General features: G+C 45.8%; 1 protein-coding gene across 28 annotated transcripts in view; it reads left to right on the forward strand.

Moving 5' to 3' along the window:
- LOC108938752 (receptor-type tyrosine-protein phosphatase delta) overlaps window positions 1-15,381 on the forward strand; it is a 325,780-nt gene extending 310,399 nt beyond the window's left edge. For all 28 annotated transcript variants that reach the window (XM_029251986.1, XM_029251996.1, XM_029251991.1 and 25 more), the window contains 7 exons: window positions 5,267-5,552; window positions 7,127-7,305; window positions 8,429-8,555; window positions 9,204-9,329; window positions 10,044-10,198; window positions 10,450-10,585; window positions 12,058-15,381. In XM_029251986.1, the coding sequence (XP_029107819.1) occupies window positions 5,267-5,552; window positions 7,127-7,305; window positions 8,429-8,555; window positions 9,204-9,329; window positions 10,044-10,198; window positions 10,450-10,585; window positions 12,058-12,126 (1,078 nt within the window). In that variant the 3' untranslated portion in view covers window positions 12,127-15,381. The remainder of the gene's footprint in view (window positions 1-5,266; window positions 5,553-7,126; window positions 7,306-8,428; window positions 8,556-9,203; window positions 9,330-10,043; window positions 10,199-10,449; window positions 10,586-12,057) is intronic.
- Window positions 15,382-16,800: the final 1,419 nt, after the last annotated feature.

Genomic DNA, 16,800 nt, shown 5'->3' on the forward strand with positions numbered 1-16,800 from the left:
CAAGTTGGTGGATTTGATATCACCTGGGGACCCAAACAGGTCGACTTTGCGGTTGCTGGTTGTTCCCTCAAGAGCGGCACAGGAAGTGGTGGTTTCCATGACAGCGGTACCCCTCCTTGTTCCCCCCACAACACATGTGAGTGCCACTCATTGGCAGCGTTTAGATATCCCTGGAGCATTACATCTGAAATAACATCTCGAATAACATCTTAAACACACAGAGAACACGCAGTCAAGTCTCAGCGAGACATAAATAGCTGAGATCCCCGGTGCCGCATCGCGAGCGCAGCACAAACCTCCGATGGAGTTTCTGCGCCATGTAAAAGCAAATGTTATGGGCGAAGATTGCAAAGTTGCCCAGGAAAGTGTGAAAAAAGGGCGGATTACCGAGGAATTGAATTACCACTTGCAGGAGTTAATTAGAGCTACCAGCAGAATCAGTTTAAATTGAAAATCCTGATTTCTGTGCGGCACAGAATGCAGGAATTAATGTCATTCTGCAGATGGGAGTTTTAATTCCTTTCCCTCGCATCAGATAAATGGCAGCGGAGCTTAAAATCACTTCATCCCCTGTCTTTTAATGCCACCATTTCGAAAGGCTTTCCTCGGTAATCACAGTCGGCGCGGAAAGTTAACAGCGGCGCCGCCATCTTGCTGGAGCGCGTGCGCACAGCCGTGCCGTGCCGTTCGTCGCCGATCTTTGCAATTCGGAACAAAGGCGGTCGGCGAAGGGAGATTGTTTTGCTGCGCATGATTCGTTTCACAATGCCAGCCCTGGGTTCGAGAATAACTGGCTGGCCAAGTCATCGGCCAAATTGTTTTTTCGAAACGTGAAAAGGCGGGGGGTGCGGTGGCGCAGCAGGTTGGACCGGGTCCTGCTCTCCTGTGGGTCTGGGGTTCGAGTCCCGCTTGGGGTGCCTGGCGTCCTGTCCCGTGTGTGTCCCCTCGCCCTGTGTTGTCGGGTTAGGCTGCGGCTCCCCACACCCCGAATGGGATAAGCGGTTCAGACGGTGTGTGTGTGTGTGTGTGTAAACGTGGAAATGCAGGCCTTGGAAAGAAGGCATCATCTTGGGTGTGTTTCTTTTTTTTTCTTTTCCTGCAGCTGTATCTGTTCTGTCTGCAGAATGATCAGGAGCGCTCCGCGTGAACCACAGATACATGCGTACCGGTAGCCTGAAATGTTCGTCCCGAACAACCGCTGGAGTTGTCAGAGCTCCGAAATGGCACCGTGTCGCACGTCGGGTGGATTTCACTCTGACCGCAGCGCACCGCTAATGAAGCCGTGTTGCTTGCTCTGTTTTGCTGGGACGTCGGCTTCTCGAACGCAGACAGATCCTCCACCCCCCGCGCTCTCGAGCGGCGACGCGCCGGCCAGGCAGCGGCACAGCAGCGGGGATACGCGGCATGCCTTGACGGCTCGGCTCTGCAATTTGCACGGCCGCTCTGCCGCTAATGACTGTGATTAGGGAGAACTTTTAATGGGCCGCCTGTTAAAAGCACCATCTCCACATTATATAACATGTTGTCTATGATTTGACAGCTGGACCCCGAGTGTATTGTTATTAATATTCATTCATTCACTAAATCATTCTTTCGTTCATGCCGTCATCTGACACTTTCCTCCAAATTAAGGTACGATATAAAATCGGTACACTCGGCTAATTACGCTAATTTAACCATTTATGCTGCAGGGTAATTTTTGGTGTGTCAGTTCAGGGTAATTGCCTTGATCGAGAGTACCGCGGTGCTCGGAGGGGATTCAAACCCGGGTCCTTCAGCTGCAGTTGCTCTCACCGCTGTGCCACCTGCTAACCGATTCTAATATGCACTACCCTGTACAACTATGTATTCTCATTTCGTGAATTTGCATAGTCAGCGTGTGCCAGTGTTTCTCAAAAACAAATCTGTCCAGAATTGTTTCTTTGGTTAAAAACAGACTTTTCTGCTATTTCGTTCATCTCTCTCGGCCGGGGTTCATTTCGAAGTAGCTCTGCCAACTCACGCAAGTACATACGGTGCAGTAATGTAGCGCTCATCCACAAGTAAATTCAGAGCGCACTGACAGAATAATTCCCCCTATTATCGCAGCGCTCTCCCTGCCCTTAATTGCCGTAACATACGTACGTCGTATATCTGGACGCGTGTTTCACGCAGCTTGCCTCTCTCGGTACTTCTTTTCGGCTCATTTACACGCAGCAGCAGATGCTCACTGTTAAACCAAAGTGTTTGTGCCACAAGGTGACACCAGACTTGGATTTTTGATGCCTTGTTCCTGCCTTGGTTGAACATCGTGGCGGAACCGTATCCGCCGGTTAGTGAGGTCGGTTCAGCCGAAATGTTTATCTTGCACGGGTTCAATTATAGCAAAGAGTGGGATGTGTATAAATCACTAACTTAGTGTGAGCTCACATTGTAGTGTGTCATTGTCACTGTGGAGAACAACATCTGATTATAAATTAATAGATGTAAATAATAAATGAAAAATGAATGAATAACAACGGACACAAAGGGTTAAATATACATATTTGTGGGATTTGTATTCATTATATAGAGATGATTTTATATTTCATTCTCCATCTTATATAAAAAAAAATCACACGTTTCATGTATGATTTTGATTATGATATACGATTCTTTATGCAAATGTCAGAAAGGTATTGCAATAAGTAGCTTTAATGACTACAAGTGGCCAAGAAAAAGGCATTTTAAAATGAAAAATTAAAATTAGTGAGAATTACCCTATTTTATAAATGGGTAAATTAGTTTACAACCTTAACAGTGCAATTCACCTCCAACAAAGCTGTCAGAAAAATGAATAAATAATAGTAATAATATTACTTGTGGCCTGCGGTCTCACCTTTCCCTGGCTTCGAAAAGCAGCTGCACTAGAGTCTCTACTTCGAGCTCTCCTCCGTCGAAGACGAACCGCTCTTTATGACCCAGAGCTCCGTTCGGACCCAGTCCCTACACAGTTGTAAACTTTAATACTCTCTCTGCTCTGTTTTTTCACATGGCCCGGAGGCTCGCTGCAGCCTTTCCTACTGGGCGCCGAACCACCGAGACACAAATTAAACACTTAACGGTGTTCACACTGATGCGATTTAATGTCACTGAAATGCAACAACTGCCATATTTAAGAGTAAAAAGCCAGTGGCAGCAGTAAGGGCTCGCACGCTTGCTGCGACAGAACGGCTTCCGGAGACACAGCTGCACGGGAACCTGCTGGGGAAGCATAAAAGTGACACGTCTTATGCCTGACGCTGAGATACGGAGCCAAATGGCGATGTTGATTAGCGCCCCCGTAGATTTATTTACTGTCCTTTGTCCCTGGGAGTGGTGCGCAAGCATAGAAATACACACATCCGCACACACGCACACACACACACATGCACACACGCACACACACACACACACACACACACTCATTTAGCCACCTGTTCTGTGGGAAATGCTGACCGAACCAGTTCTGTGGCCCATTTTACTGCATTAATTGGGCCATCCGTTACATTTCCCTGGAAAATCGGACGATAAATAGACAAAGAAGCAGAAAAGTGAGGACTCAGCAGTGGCGAGGGACTCCGGCTGAGGGAACCAGCTTACCTGCGAGGCAGCAGCTGTTAGCAGCGTAATAGGCATCTGGTGGAAGGTTATCCCCAGTGGTGTCTCGTGATTATAGTGACCCACAATAGTGACCCCCCGTTGCTGACTGCCCAGCAGTGGCCCTGGGATACTCCGCACTTCCAAGGTCTTGGACACATGCTGGCGAAGTTCCCGCAAAACGAGAAGGAGCCGGGCAGTACCTGCCAGCTCTTTAAATGCAAACATATGATAGTTCCTCACACCGAATGAGCCCCGGATGCCTCGTCATCGGCATGCAGTAAGCTCACATCCCACCACGGCACATTAGGCAGACTTGGACGGCGCAGAACGGCACCATGATGGTCTAATAAATGAAAAACAAATGCTGGGCTTAAGGGGGGAATAATGTCCAGAAAACACCTCCTAGGCGTGTTTGCCTAATGAATTGAATAACCAATTTGGTTTTAAGAGCCAACCGAACAACGGCCTGGCAATTTTCACGTGAACCGACTGCGCGCATCACCTCCGAGTGCCGGATGTCATGAAAACACCGGAATCTGGCGCTTCCTCCCTTCGGGGAAGGAAATGGAAGGGCAAAGAATTCATTAGTCATAAACACAAAGGTGAAGACCAGCAAGAAATCCATATTATTGTTTCTTAATCTGGGGGTGCGGTGGCGCAGTGGGTTGGACCACGGTCCTGCTGTCCGGTGGGTCTGGGGTTCGAGTCCCGCTTGGGGTGCCTTGCGACAGACTGGCGTCCCGTCCTGGGTGTGTCCCCTCCCTCTCCGGCCTTACGCCCTGAGTTGCCGGGTAGGCTCCGGTTCCCCGTGACCCCGTATGGGACAAGCGGTTCTGAAAATGTGTGTGTGTGTGTGTGTGTGTGTGTGTGTGTGTGTTTCTTAATCCATTACTGTTCATTCAAACTGTATTGGTTCAGGGTAAGTGCCTCGATCAAGGGTACAACAGCAGGAGGGCGGATTCAAACTTGGGTCCTTCTGATTGCAAGGTGAAGCCCCTAAATGCTACACCACCTACTGGTCCTTAACAAACTACCCGCTGCCCCGTGAACAACGTTTGCATGTTTTGTATGTGTGTAATGATTGCTTTTTAAAAATGGAAAAAAATAACCTGAGAGTAGCCTTTGCTTCTTTTCAGTGGACTCGCGGGTTCCGCCTCGGAGCAGTTCGGCCACAATGTACATACAGCAGCACCGTTCAGATGAGATCTTTCGTGTGCATTTTTTCCCACTAAGGCCCTAATTAGGTGGAGCGGCTTCTGCTCTGTCACGGAGCCGTTACATGGCGAGATCCTGCAAATCGGATGGCATTAATTAGCAGTTACACTTTTAAATTGGGTAGAAAGTGTTGGTGTCTGGGGCACGTAAGCTTTTTCAGGTCAGAGGTGAAGGAAGAGGAAGCCGATCGAACGCCTGGCTGGTCCCCAGGTGTCAATGAGAGCCAGTGGAGGGCCACGCGGGGGCCACCGGCCGTCCGTCAGCACCGAGGCGGGCGGCGCCGAGATCCGTCGGATCGATAAAGCCGTCTGCTGAAGAACCCGAGCTCCACGTCCTCCTCACTCAGCTCTGTTGTGTCCAGTCTCTCCACGCGCCCATCTCCAAATGGACAATCAGCCCAGAGCTCTTTCTGCCATGATAAGAGCACCTCCTTGTGGCCTTCTCGTTTCAGCGCCGGCGTGGGCCGGACAGGCTGCTTCATCGTCATCGACGCCATGCTGGAGCGGATAAAGCACGAGAAGACGGTGGACATCTACGGCCACGTGACACTCATGCGCGCCCAGCGCAACTACATGGTGCAGACGGAGGACCAGTACGTGTTCATCCACGACGCGCTGCTGGAGGCCGTCACGTGCGGCAACACCGAGGTGCCCGCCAGGAACCTGTACGCATACATCCAGAAGCTGACGCAGATGGAGTCCGGCGAGAACGTCACGGGGATGGAGCTGGAGTTCAAGGTAAGCGGGCAGCATTACATCACACACATCGGCGTGCATCCCTCTGAGAAGTTAGCAAAGAAGTTTTAACAAGTCGGCAGACGTGCTCTCCGTGTCATGCGTGGTAGAGTTAAGTATTTCCGAAGGCAAACATTTTTCAGTGTACTTGTTTAATTTCAATTGCATTCTGAGCTTCCTGAAGTCTCTGTTGGGAGTGCAGCGAATGGTCTTTACTGCCTTTAGATGGCAGTAAAGAGCAGCCAAACAACAGGGGTTTGGGGCCACCTTAATTCAACTCACTTGCACGGTGTTTACAGTTCCTGCCTGGCGTTCCTAAGTGTCGGTGATCACTAAAATGAAGGATGATGCATGTATTTATGGGATGAATCAGCCCACAGTTGGTGCTGAATAGGACTTGTGGAGACTATGTAATATTTTCTTTTATATTTAAATATTTTTAATTTAGGGGGTGCGGTGGCGCAGTGGGTTGGGCCACAGTCCTGCTCTTCGGTGGGTCTGGGGTTCGAGTCCCGCTTGGGGTGCCTTGCGACGGACTGGCGTCCCGTCCTGGGTGTGTCCCCTCCCCCTCCGGCCTTACGCCCTGTGTTGCCGGGTAGGCTCCGGTTCCCCGTGACCCCGTATGGGACAAGCGGTTCTGAAAATGTGTGTGTGTGTATTTTTAATTTAATTGCATCTCAGAGTTACTGAAAATGTTAGTTTTTACCAGGCATCCTTCAATTTATTATAGCAATAACTGAAATGGATACCTGTCAGAACCAATCAGCTGATACACGGAGAGACAGCTGCGTTACTGACCTTTTCATTCATTGTAACTTATTGGTAAAAGTGAAAAAGTAAAAGCGAGTCTGGAGATATGAAGAAAATGAGTCTTAAGTGTTGTTTGGTACACCGAGGAGCCAGATTATTGGCAAGAGCGCAAACAAACGCACAGCCGTATATTCGGAGGTTCCAGCAACAGGAGTGTACTTGGAATCACAGGTGAAATGTGGTTGCAGTGGCGTTCTCTCATATTTCAATTTGGTTCAACCATCTCGGTCCAGTTTGGTCCAGCTGTTGACTCTTGACACAGTTCCCTTTTGTCAGTTAAATTATTTATTGTGCAGGAGCCTTGATGTGGTTGTAGTGGGATGCCCTTGGGTTTCAATCCCAGTGGGGTCTCTGTTGGTGGACGGTCAGTTTGTGGGCCATTCGGAGGAGACGCCAGCGGGGACTAGTGGCCACTGTTTTCCCGCTGAATCAATATCTCTCTTTAGCCCAAACGTGGGGCCTCCTCTCCACCTTTCCCAGCTGCACATTGACTTGCAAATGTGTAAATTGACCCCTCCCCCTCCCCCCCAAGTGCCGCAGGCTTACACAGCTGTAAGATGCCGGATGTGCTGCGCGGAGATTACTTGCGCTCCACCGAAGCAGCAACCCCTCAGCGTCGTCTTTTTCACCGAAAATTGTAGTCTTTTCCCATGATTGACACAGCAAAGGAGCAGCACTCCCTCTATCACCTGTTTGTAGAGCCCTCCCCTGCTATGCGTGTGTGTGTGTGTGAGGTCACATGTGCCCTCCCGGTGTTCCCGCTGCAGCGTCTGGCCAACACCAAGGCCCACACATCCCGATTCATCAGCGCCAACCTCCCCTGCAACAAGTTCAAGAACCGCCTGGTGAACATCATGCCCTACGAGTCGACCCGAGTATGTCTGCAGCCCATCCGGGGGGTCGAGGGTTCCGACTACATCAACGCCAGCTTCATCGACGGGTACAGGTGAGCACAGCACTCTCCTGCAAAAAACAGCGCTCGTTCATTTGCGTGTTTCAGTTTCTTCAGGTTTATACGTTAAAAGACTTAAACTGATTTACTCATTTATACAGCAGGATAATTTTTACTTTATCAGTTCATGGTAAGTACCTTGATCGGGGTACCGCAGCAGGAGGTGAGGTTCAAACCCAGGTCCTCTGAGTGCAAGGTGGCAGCGCTAACCGCTGCGCCACCTGCTGACTGTCTTTAGCTCCTGTTAACTTGCCTCGTGAAGGTTAAAGCTGCGCCTTTCCTCATCGCTTAAAACCTCGTGGTATTGTTGACAGAAGCATGTCAACTTTAATCTAAATATCCTTGCATATGTTGATCTGTGGATTATCATATGACGCGCGTGCTCGCTCGTCCCCGGTCGATCGTGTAAACGGATATTAGTAGCGTATTTGTTTATTCATGTAAACCTGGTGCCATCTGTTGTGTAGCTGTGGCTTTACTTTTAGGAGTGACCCTCAGCACAGCAGGTACTGGAAGTACTGGAGCTCATGGCCCTTTTCCTCTCCTGTCTCTGTATCCTCCCCTCAACCGAACGCCACACGTGGCTCTTTAATGAAAACAATGCGACACACACACACACACACACACACACACACACACACACACACACACACACACACACACACACACACACACACACGATGCTCATCTTAAGGCTTGAAAAGAAGAAGTGGTAAAGCACTGAAATGTTGATGTTAAACGTTTGGCCTTGGATGTAAAATTTCTAAAACAAACCCAAATCTACACTCACACACCCACGCCCTCATACACACACTTGGAGCACTTCACTGAGTTGAATAGATTAAACTGATACAATTTTGGGGGAAAACTGTTTTCGTTAATATTTTTCAGAATGGATTATTATTACTATTATTACGATTATTGTTGTTGTTTCCCTTTGAAACACCTCCCTCCCCTCCATGGCATGATTACTGAAATAATGAGAGCCAAGACCTAATGAAAATCCTAAGGAGAAGACCCATGTCTGTCCCAGCACTGTGTTTTGGGCAGGGCCTCTGTGTTCTGCTGCTCCAGTTGCCATGACATCACTGAAAATGCTTTGTGATCTCCGGTGCAGACAGCAGAAAGCCTACATCGCCACGCAGGGACCTCTGGCAGAGACCACTGAGGACTTCTGGAGGATGCTCTGGGAACACAACTCCACCATCGTGGTGATGCTCACAAAGCTCCGGGAGATGGGCCGGGTAAGGGGCGGGGTTGGGGTTGGGGTCGGGGGGTGTGTTACACTACCATTACCTTAACATTACGGAACGTCCTGTACAACAAGGGTGTACAGTTATATGAACGTACGGCTCATTTCCGGGGGCGACTGCTGGGAACGTCATTGAACTTGATAATGTCTGTATTTCAAGCAAGTGAAAGTAACAATTCATATCTAGAAACATTTGCACACCACATAATCCAGTCAGACATCATTTGAAAGTTTACAGTTGTTGCCCATTTTTATGCTCATCGTTTGCAAATGCATTACTTCGTTTAGCCGATCCACACATATGGACAAATGTGTGAGGTCTGTAAATATGTTGTTTATTGATATATTTTTTTTTAAATGTTGAATTATGGAGAAATCATACAGTAACCGAAAGAACAAGTTCTAAATAATCAACTTAAACAACACTCTAAACACACATCACAGTGTCGTGAAGAGATCGACTCACTGACATCAGCGGATTTTAGGTGACCAACACAGTAGCCCACATGTGCTCCTCTTCTGTGTATGTTGTCTGTATTTGGGAGGAAAGTTTGCATGAATTGCATGGATGCTACCAGGGGGAATAAAGACAGCCCACACTAAGTGGATGGCAAAATCCGCCGATTCTGGCCCCTTGCAGGAGAAGTGCCATCAGTACTGGCCGGCAGAGAGGTCGGCGCGGTACCAGTACTTCGTAGTGGATCCCATGGCGGAGTACAACATGCCCCAGTACATCCTGAGGGAGTTCAAAGTCACGGATGCCAGAGTAAGACCCCATGTGTTAGTGTGTCCTTCCATGGGCCATGGGACCAAGAGGAGTCACACGGATGGATGGGTAGATGGATGGAGGCAATGGGTGGATGGACGGATGGATGGATGGATGGAGGATATCACTACTGCAGTGTACCAGCAAAGCTAATTTATATGTTACACACTTAATTTTATCTGCCAGCATCATTTATTTAATGCTCTTTTTGATTCCTTATTGTGGTCAAAATAGATCTACATGTGTTTTATCATCTGTTACAGCTGAAATGTAAATCGGTATCTAATTCTGGCAGTGAATTGCGGCGCTCTGACATGTGAAGCAAAATGAAAGGGAGGAGCGCCGAGCGGCTGAAGAAGTAATTCCATCACAGGGTTACAGTGATAAATGATCCTGGCTTCTCCGCCGCTGCATCGGCTCTCTCTAGAGCAGCTTCCCTTATCGCCGTGTTGACGTTTAAAGTTCAGCGGTGTTAATTCTTCAAATATTAAGCTAAATTTTCCCATTGAAAGTGTGCGTTTTCAGTAGCGTTGCCTGGGCACCGAGAGCCTTGCTAGCGGTCCACGCTCGCGGTGCCTGCGCCTTTCTGACAGTTTGTTTTATCACCGTTGCCTTCTGGACGCATTCCGAGCTCCGCGACCGTTTCTCGTTTCCCCCTAACGAGGAGCAGTTGCGCGCGTGTCTCCCGAGTGAAGTGTACCTCGTTTCTCCCAGGACGGGCAGTCGCGGACAGTGAGGCAGTTCCAGTTCACCGACTGGCCGGAGCAAGGAGTGCCGAAGTCCGGAGAAGGGTTCATCGACTTCATCGGCCAAGTGCACAAAACGAAAGAGCAGTTTGGCCAAGACGGACCCATCACGGTGCACTGTAGGTGAGGAAGCGGCGTCCCTGCCGACTGCTCGTGATCGAGCGAACGAAACCTGAACGGCAGCTCCGGTGGGATCGTATTTCCCCGATCCGCATTTGGGGGAGGGGTGGTTCCTACCACATAAAACATAATTAAAATGATGCACGCACATCCCTCTCGTGGTGCTTATTGCTTGTGTGCGCTGCGAGCCGCTAGACTTCACTGGACGTTGCTGGCTCTTACTGGGCATCACTGATAATTTTCACCTCTTGTAGTGCTGGCGTTGGGAGAACCGGGGTTTTCATCACCCTCAGCATCGTCCTGGAGAGAATGCGATATGAGGGTGTGGTGGACATCTTCCAAACGGTGAAGATGCTGAGAACCCAGAGGCCTGCAATGGTACAGACAGAGGTAGGAGCCGCCATGCGAAGTTTGGTTTCCCGAGTTCAGTACTCTGTTGCAATGGATCAAGCGTCCGTCCATCCCCCCCCACACACAGGTTTCCCCATCTCAGCCACCCCCATCCAGTCCTTCTTGCAAGTTCCTTGGTTGCCGTTAGAAACAGCCGTTCTCTGAAACAGACAAGACACTCGATTTGCAGTTCACAAAATGTCTTTTTGGGAAAAAAAAAAAAAAAAAAAAGGAAAATTGCTTATCAGTTCTGAAAGGAAGATTTTTGCACATTTAAATGGAACATTTTACAAGTGTCTCGTGTGAGTGTTTGAGATGGGAGGGATGGAAGCAGCTGGGAAGCTGAGACAAGGCTGAGCATCTCAGCAGGAAGGGAAGCCATGTGGATCTCCATTATGTCTGTCTTCAACCGCGTTGTGACGTTTCTGCTTAATTTGGTTCCACCTTTTGAAATAATTGAATATATTAAAAAAAAAGAAAAAAAAATTGATCTTAAATATTTTTGCATAAATTTTCTCTGGTGAAATTTGATACGGCAAACCGTACTAAATATACAGCATTTCTCATGAACTCAGTGCTGTAGGATTTTAACTTGCGACTTCTGGAAAAGAGGATAGACATCCGCTTGTCCCTTTGCGCTGAAGATAACCCCACCGGTCCGACCCCGGGCCCTCGGAGTCGCCGGTGAAACGCAGCATCACACCGAACATTAGACAGAGTACAGAGTGTGTGAGAGACTCCGTTTCCTTTCTGGGGTCAGTAGCTTTGCGCTCTGACATTTCTGAAGCTGCCTTCAAATAAACAAACATCAAATAAAACACAACTGGGACTGGAAGTCTGTTGACATATCATTTTGTGTGTACCTCCAAAGTCCCTTTTACCACTACGGTACCATCAGGATAAGGTTAATGGCACAGATGTTCCTCGGTTTCTTTACAGGTTAGATTCTGTCTCAGATATCGCTATAATAAAATAATACTTTGTAAAAGTTCATTATTTTAACTTTGCGCTCCATTGAAACTAATAAATGACTAAAAATGGAAAATTTATTGTCTCCACAAACTCCTATTAAATTCAGACCGTTGAATTATTCATCCCGTGAGCATATGTCATCTTTTCCCTATTGTTATTGATCACTAGCACTCAGGAACCAGCCAAATTCAGGTTTTCCCACACACTTACGCCTTTTCTCTCCACTTTATTGCCTTCTACTTGCTCGGCAGGTAAAAGCAGGTTGCTTTCCCTCCGCTACAATCAGGTTTGTAGAAAATGGTTAAGTGGCGAAACTGTCATTAAAAATAAGTAAATAAATAAATACACTTAAAAATGCTCGTCTGCTTCAGTATTGACGTTTCAAGCGTTCGTAATGCCTGGAGGCAGTGTTTAGAGCTGCTGATGTGGTGACCGAATGATGACCGAATGATGACCGAATGATGACCGAATGCTCCTGAGAGCCTCTCTTTTCTCCCTAGGATCAGTATCAGTTCTGCTACAGAGCGGGGCTGGAGTACCTGGGGAGCTTCGATCACTATGCAACGTAAAAGTCGCGTTTGCAGCGGAAAAGCAGCTGGCCATCAGAGTCCGGAGAGCTGCTCCTGAGCCATACTTATCTGCTTCAGAAGTACTTCTTCACTTCTAGCTAAAGACAAATTAAGTGTCAATTGTGTAACACAAAACAAACGAAAAACAAAAAAAGGAAAAAAAAAAAGAAAAAAAAAAAAAGAGATTCCAGGTGGACCAAGAATTTACTCGTTTGATAAACTACCCTGCGACGTGACACAGGAATCCTGACTGTTGAAGCAGCGTGAGGATTGTGTTTAGTTTTCATTTTCTTTTGCTCCGAGGATTCGACTTGGGTTCAAAACAAACACAAGCACCACCACTAGGGCGGCGCCGAGTCACAGCGAAGGGAGCAGCGATGGCGGACAGGGCGGCCTGGAGCTGAACGGACACTGTCAATCAAACTCTGGAGGTTTCCACGGTTACAAACACGGGGACACTTTTAAAAAAAAGGACACCACTGTCTGGTGAAGCCGGAAACGACGACACGGCAACAATAATAAAGCCCGCCCCCTACATGAGGTTCGCGGTTAATAATCGGGGAAGATGGGCAACGTTTAAAGAAATAAAACTTACTGATTTAGTTTTTTAGTACTTTATTATACAGCTGACCTGTGCTTCATTTTTAACTGTGTAAAATTATTTCCCTTTTTTAACAAACTTTTATCATTTGATGAAGTGAATTAAACAGAACATTTGCTTAATTCGTTTTTTTCAACGTTTAGGGTTTTTTTTAAAGCCTTAGAGCTGCTCTAATGTATGTGTCTTCAACAGAGGAAATACCCACTTTTTTTAGCTCTTTTATTTATTTCTTTTTCTTTTTCTTTTTTCCCCAGTTTGTGGCACATTTTTCTGTGCAGCCCTGTCTTTACACTCTCAGCGTTACCGAATTCTTTCTTCGCGTTCATTTTTTTTTAACTTTCTCCATTTTAGAAACACAAATTACTATTGCCCACAACGCCCAATGTTATAAACTGGGACTTTGGGGAATCAACAGGGATGAGCACAGTATGAAGTCGCTGCTATATCAATTATATAAGTTCTTCCATGCTAAGATGACGTATAAGTTTGCCAAACCCGCCTCAGAAGAAGAATGCCCTACGCAGATATATAGAAACGTGTTCAACACTAAAGAATATAAATACATTTATCAATATATACAAGTGTATCTACTTTAAAAGTAATTTCGAGAAAGCTTGCACAGTCACGTTTCTGTGCTTTTGGGGAACGTTCCACTGGAATGCACATCAGTGAGACAAAGCGGTATTCTGACACATTGCAACTTTTCTCGTGCAATAAATAGGTGTTTTACAGGTAGGACTTTAGTCGTTCTTTTCGGACTCGGTGCGCGTTTGCGTCTCGGAGAGCGTTTTGCGCCGTCCTCGCCCCGTCGCGCGCCTACAGCGGCCTGCAGCGGCCTACAGCGGCCCGCGTGCCCCGCGTGGGCGCTGCCCTTCGGCTCGACGGGCCGAGGCTCGGAGACACCGCGGTCGTTCGGTTTCCGTACGGTCAACCGCACAGAATTCTTTCATTTAGCATTTAGAGTGCCTTATATCTTATGCCTTTTTTAAAAAATAATATTTCTTTCAAATATTTTGTGCATTAGTAAATCGGTCTATATAATACACACGCGCGCACACAAAATGTATATTTTATGTAATTTATGTTTCTGTATGATGTATGAAATGATATATGCAAATGAGGCCATTGCAGCGCTCCTGTCTCTGGATGTTTTTCGGGACGGAGTCGACACCCATCCTGACTCCCCGTCTTTAAAATTATTAATGTTGTATTCCTGTATATTTTAACCAGCACTTTGAAGCCGTATACGTAGTTACATATATATATATATATATATATATATATATATATATATATTATAGAAATGTTTGTCAGCATGCAGCAGTGTTACACGTGTCAGGGTAGTGACGGTAACGTGCCATGTTGTGTAGAGATGACAAACATTCGCATCTCTAAAGAGATCAACACGCTGCTTCAGACTGTTTTAAGACCAAACCTTAGCAGTGAAGAACGAGCACTTTCTCTACAACGCTTCGGATGGCTATCTCTAGGCAGGTCCTGGAAAAAGGTACGGTTAGGAAGAACGCACTGAAGAAACGAAAGTCTGTTTCGAAAAAGGCCTCCATCACCGTGGTAAAAACAGAGCAGTGCTGCGGAGACGTTAGAGGAAGGGAAAACTTGACCACTGGAACAGGTTAGCATTTAAATCCTGACAACCCTTTAGTAAGGTGTTTAGTACTTCTGCTATAGTGGCACTATATAATATATATATACACAGTATATATATCTATATATATACACAGTATATATCTATATATATATATATATATATATATATATATGAATAATTTTTAAAAAAATCCGTACTGACATCTATACCAGACATCTTTTGTTTCACTTTTTCTCCATGGGCTGTAGCGATGTGCATTCCAGTTGTCTTCTTTCCCTTACGTCAAGCAGTCACTCTACTAATTGGAAAAGAAGTCAAGAACTGTACTCGGCCAATTGGAATCTGCCACTTATTCCACGCGACCAATTGGAAACAGCCAGTTATTTTTCGCGGCCAATCGGAATTAGCGGTTTACTCAACACAACCCGTCGGAACCTTTACCCTGTGCAGTGTCCTCACATGTCATAACTATGTGATAAATGTGCTATGAATATGTCATAAATATGTCAAGTTATAATTTGGCACCACATGATTTATCAGTCTGTGGACACAGTGTTCTGTTTTACATTTGTATTGACTACTCATTTTCCAACAATCTCTGTACCCGTAATGTTCACATTTGTCTGCTTATGTTTTTAATTTTCATTGTTGTTTTTTCCTTTTCATTTTTTTCCTTTTTTATGCATGTTAAAACATCGCAGAATGGCCAGGGAAGGCCCCCGTAGGAAGACTTGCACTTTCTATATCTTTGTACTATGCACTGCCCTATTGATTCTAAACCCAATAATGCATTACTTGAACCCATCTGTAAGAATTTACTGAAATGTTCACTTTGTGTGTATGTAAATAACACAGAAAATAAAAGATATCAGCTACAAAGAGGAAAAAAAAAAGACAAAAAAAAAGTTTGTGGCGAAAAGAATCCGTTCTGGTGCCATGATACTCCAGCAGATGACTGCAGATCTGTCTTGACCATCTGTCACGTGGCTTCGCCAGTGAGGCTTGGGGTGTCATCACAAAAATAAACGTTGTGTTCTCTGCTCTCTCTCTATCTATCTCGTCTGGATGCATAGACTGAAATTAATAAATTGTAAAAAATGGCTTGTTAAAAAGAATCATACAATTACCTCTGATTAGTAGTAAACATGTAAAATTTTCTGTTTTTTTTTTTTTTTAAATTTCATTTTTTGTTTTTGTTTTACTTTTTTCAGAACGGAAGGAGTGCTTTTTATTTTCTTACCTAGGTTACATTAGTGGCGAACGAAGTCTGTCTGAAAAATCAGTTCTTTGCTGACACAAGTTCCATTTGTTACAAATGAATTCTAATAAAAAAATGTCAGTGTTATGCACCCTTGTGTGTTTGTGCCTCACGTCGGAGCTCGTGCGGAAGGACGAGGGAGGTGTTACCTCCCACCGGCGCAGAGATGGAGCTTGTCATTTTTATTCCGCATTAACTGCATGGTTGCTTCAAACTTGAACTTTTCTAACAGGGTTATTAAAAAAGGAGAAAAAAAAATGACAACTCTTTAAAAGTTTGGAATCCTAAACTGATTATGTCCAATTAATTGGGAAAGACGATAATTGCATTTGCCAGCGTGCTACGTAATATGCTCACCCCACTGGGATGCCTAAGTATGAATGTGATAAGAGCACCGAGATAATTATTGGCCCGAATTAGACAATTTATTCAACAGCTCTTCTGTATTTAAAACAAAACATTTTCTTTAAGCAACTATTGTCCTTCAACAGGAGATAACCTTCAGACATGAAACATATTTGCAAGTTGGAACAGAATACCTTATACCTTGGCTTAGCAAGGCAAGGTCTGAGGCAAGGTTAACAGAAAATCACTGTGAACCTGGTCAGTTTGCATATATTTGCATATCGTTGCGTTTGAGTCGGATTGTGTAGCGTGACCTTCGAAACCTCTGGAAAGTTTTTTTTTTTCTTTTTTTTTTGCTGGGTGCAAAAACATCTGGAGTGAGGAAGACACTGCTGTGGTTCCAGTGCTGCACGCAGGAATATCCACGTGTTCATATTTATTCATTTCTCAGACACTTGCCTCCTACATGATGTACAGCTCACACTAAACGAAAGTGCATCAGCGATGGACAAAAAGCTTTAGACACAGGATTATCAGCACACAGCTCATTCTTCTGATATCACCATGTTGCTGGTTCACATCCCTTAAGTAGCCCTCTGTGGAAGTGACACTGAAATAGAAAATACATAGATAATCATAGCAGATGCTGTTGGACTCATTTATGGAGCTGTCAGGAGATCAGGAGAGAAGTGGCTCTGAATGAGATGGGTTTGAAACCCCTTTTGAATGTTGGGAAGGATTCGGCTGTTCTGAGGGACTAAGGGAGCTCCATCCAAGAAATCAGGGAAAAAAAAAAAAAAAAAAAAAACCCAATAAGCTACAAATTTTGAACACTTGTCAAAGGAACCACCAAGTGACTAG

This window comes from Scleropages formosus, chromosome 5, assembly GCF_900964775.1.
Source record: "Scleropages formosus chromosome 5, fSclFor1.1, whole genome shotgun sequence".
In the NCBI taxonomy this organism is placed as follows: Eukaryota; Metazoa; Chordata; class Actinopteri; order Osteoglossiformes; family Osteoglossidae; genus Scleropages; species Scleropages formosus.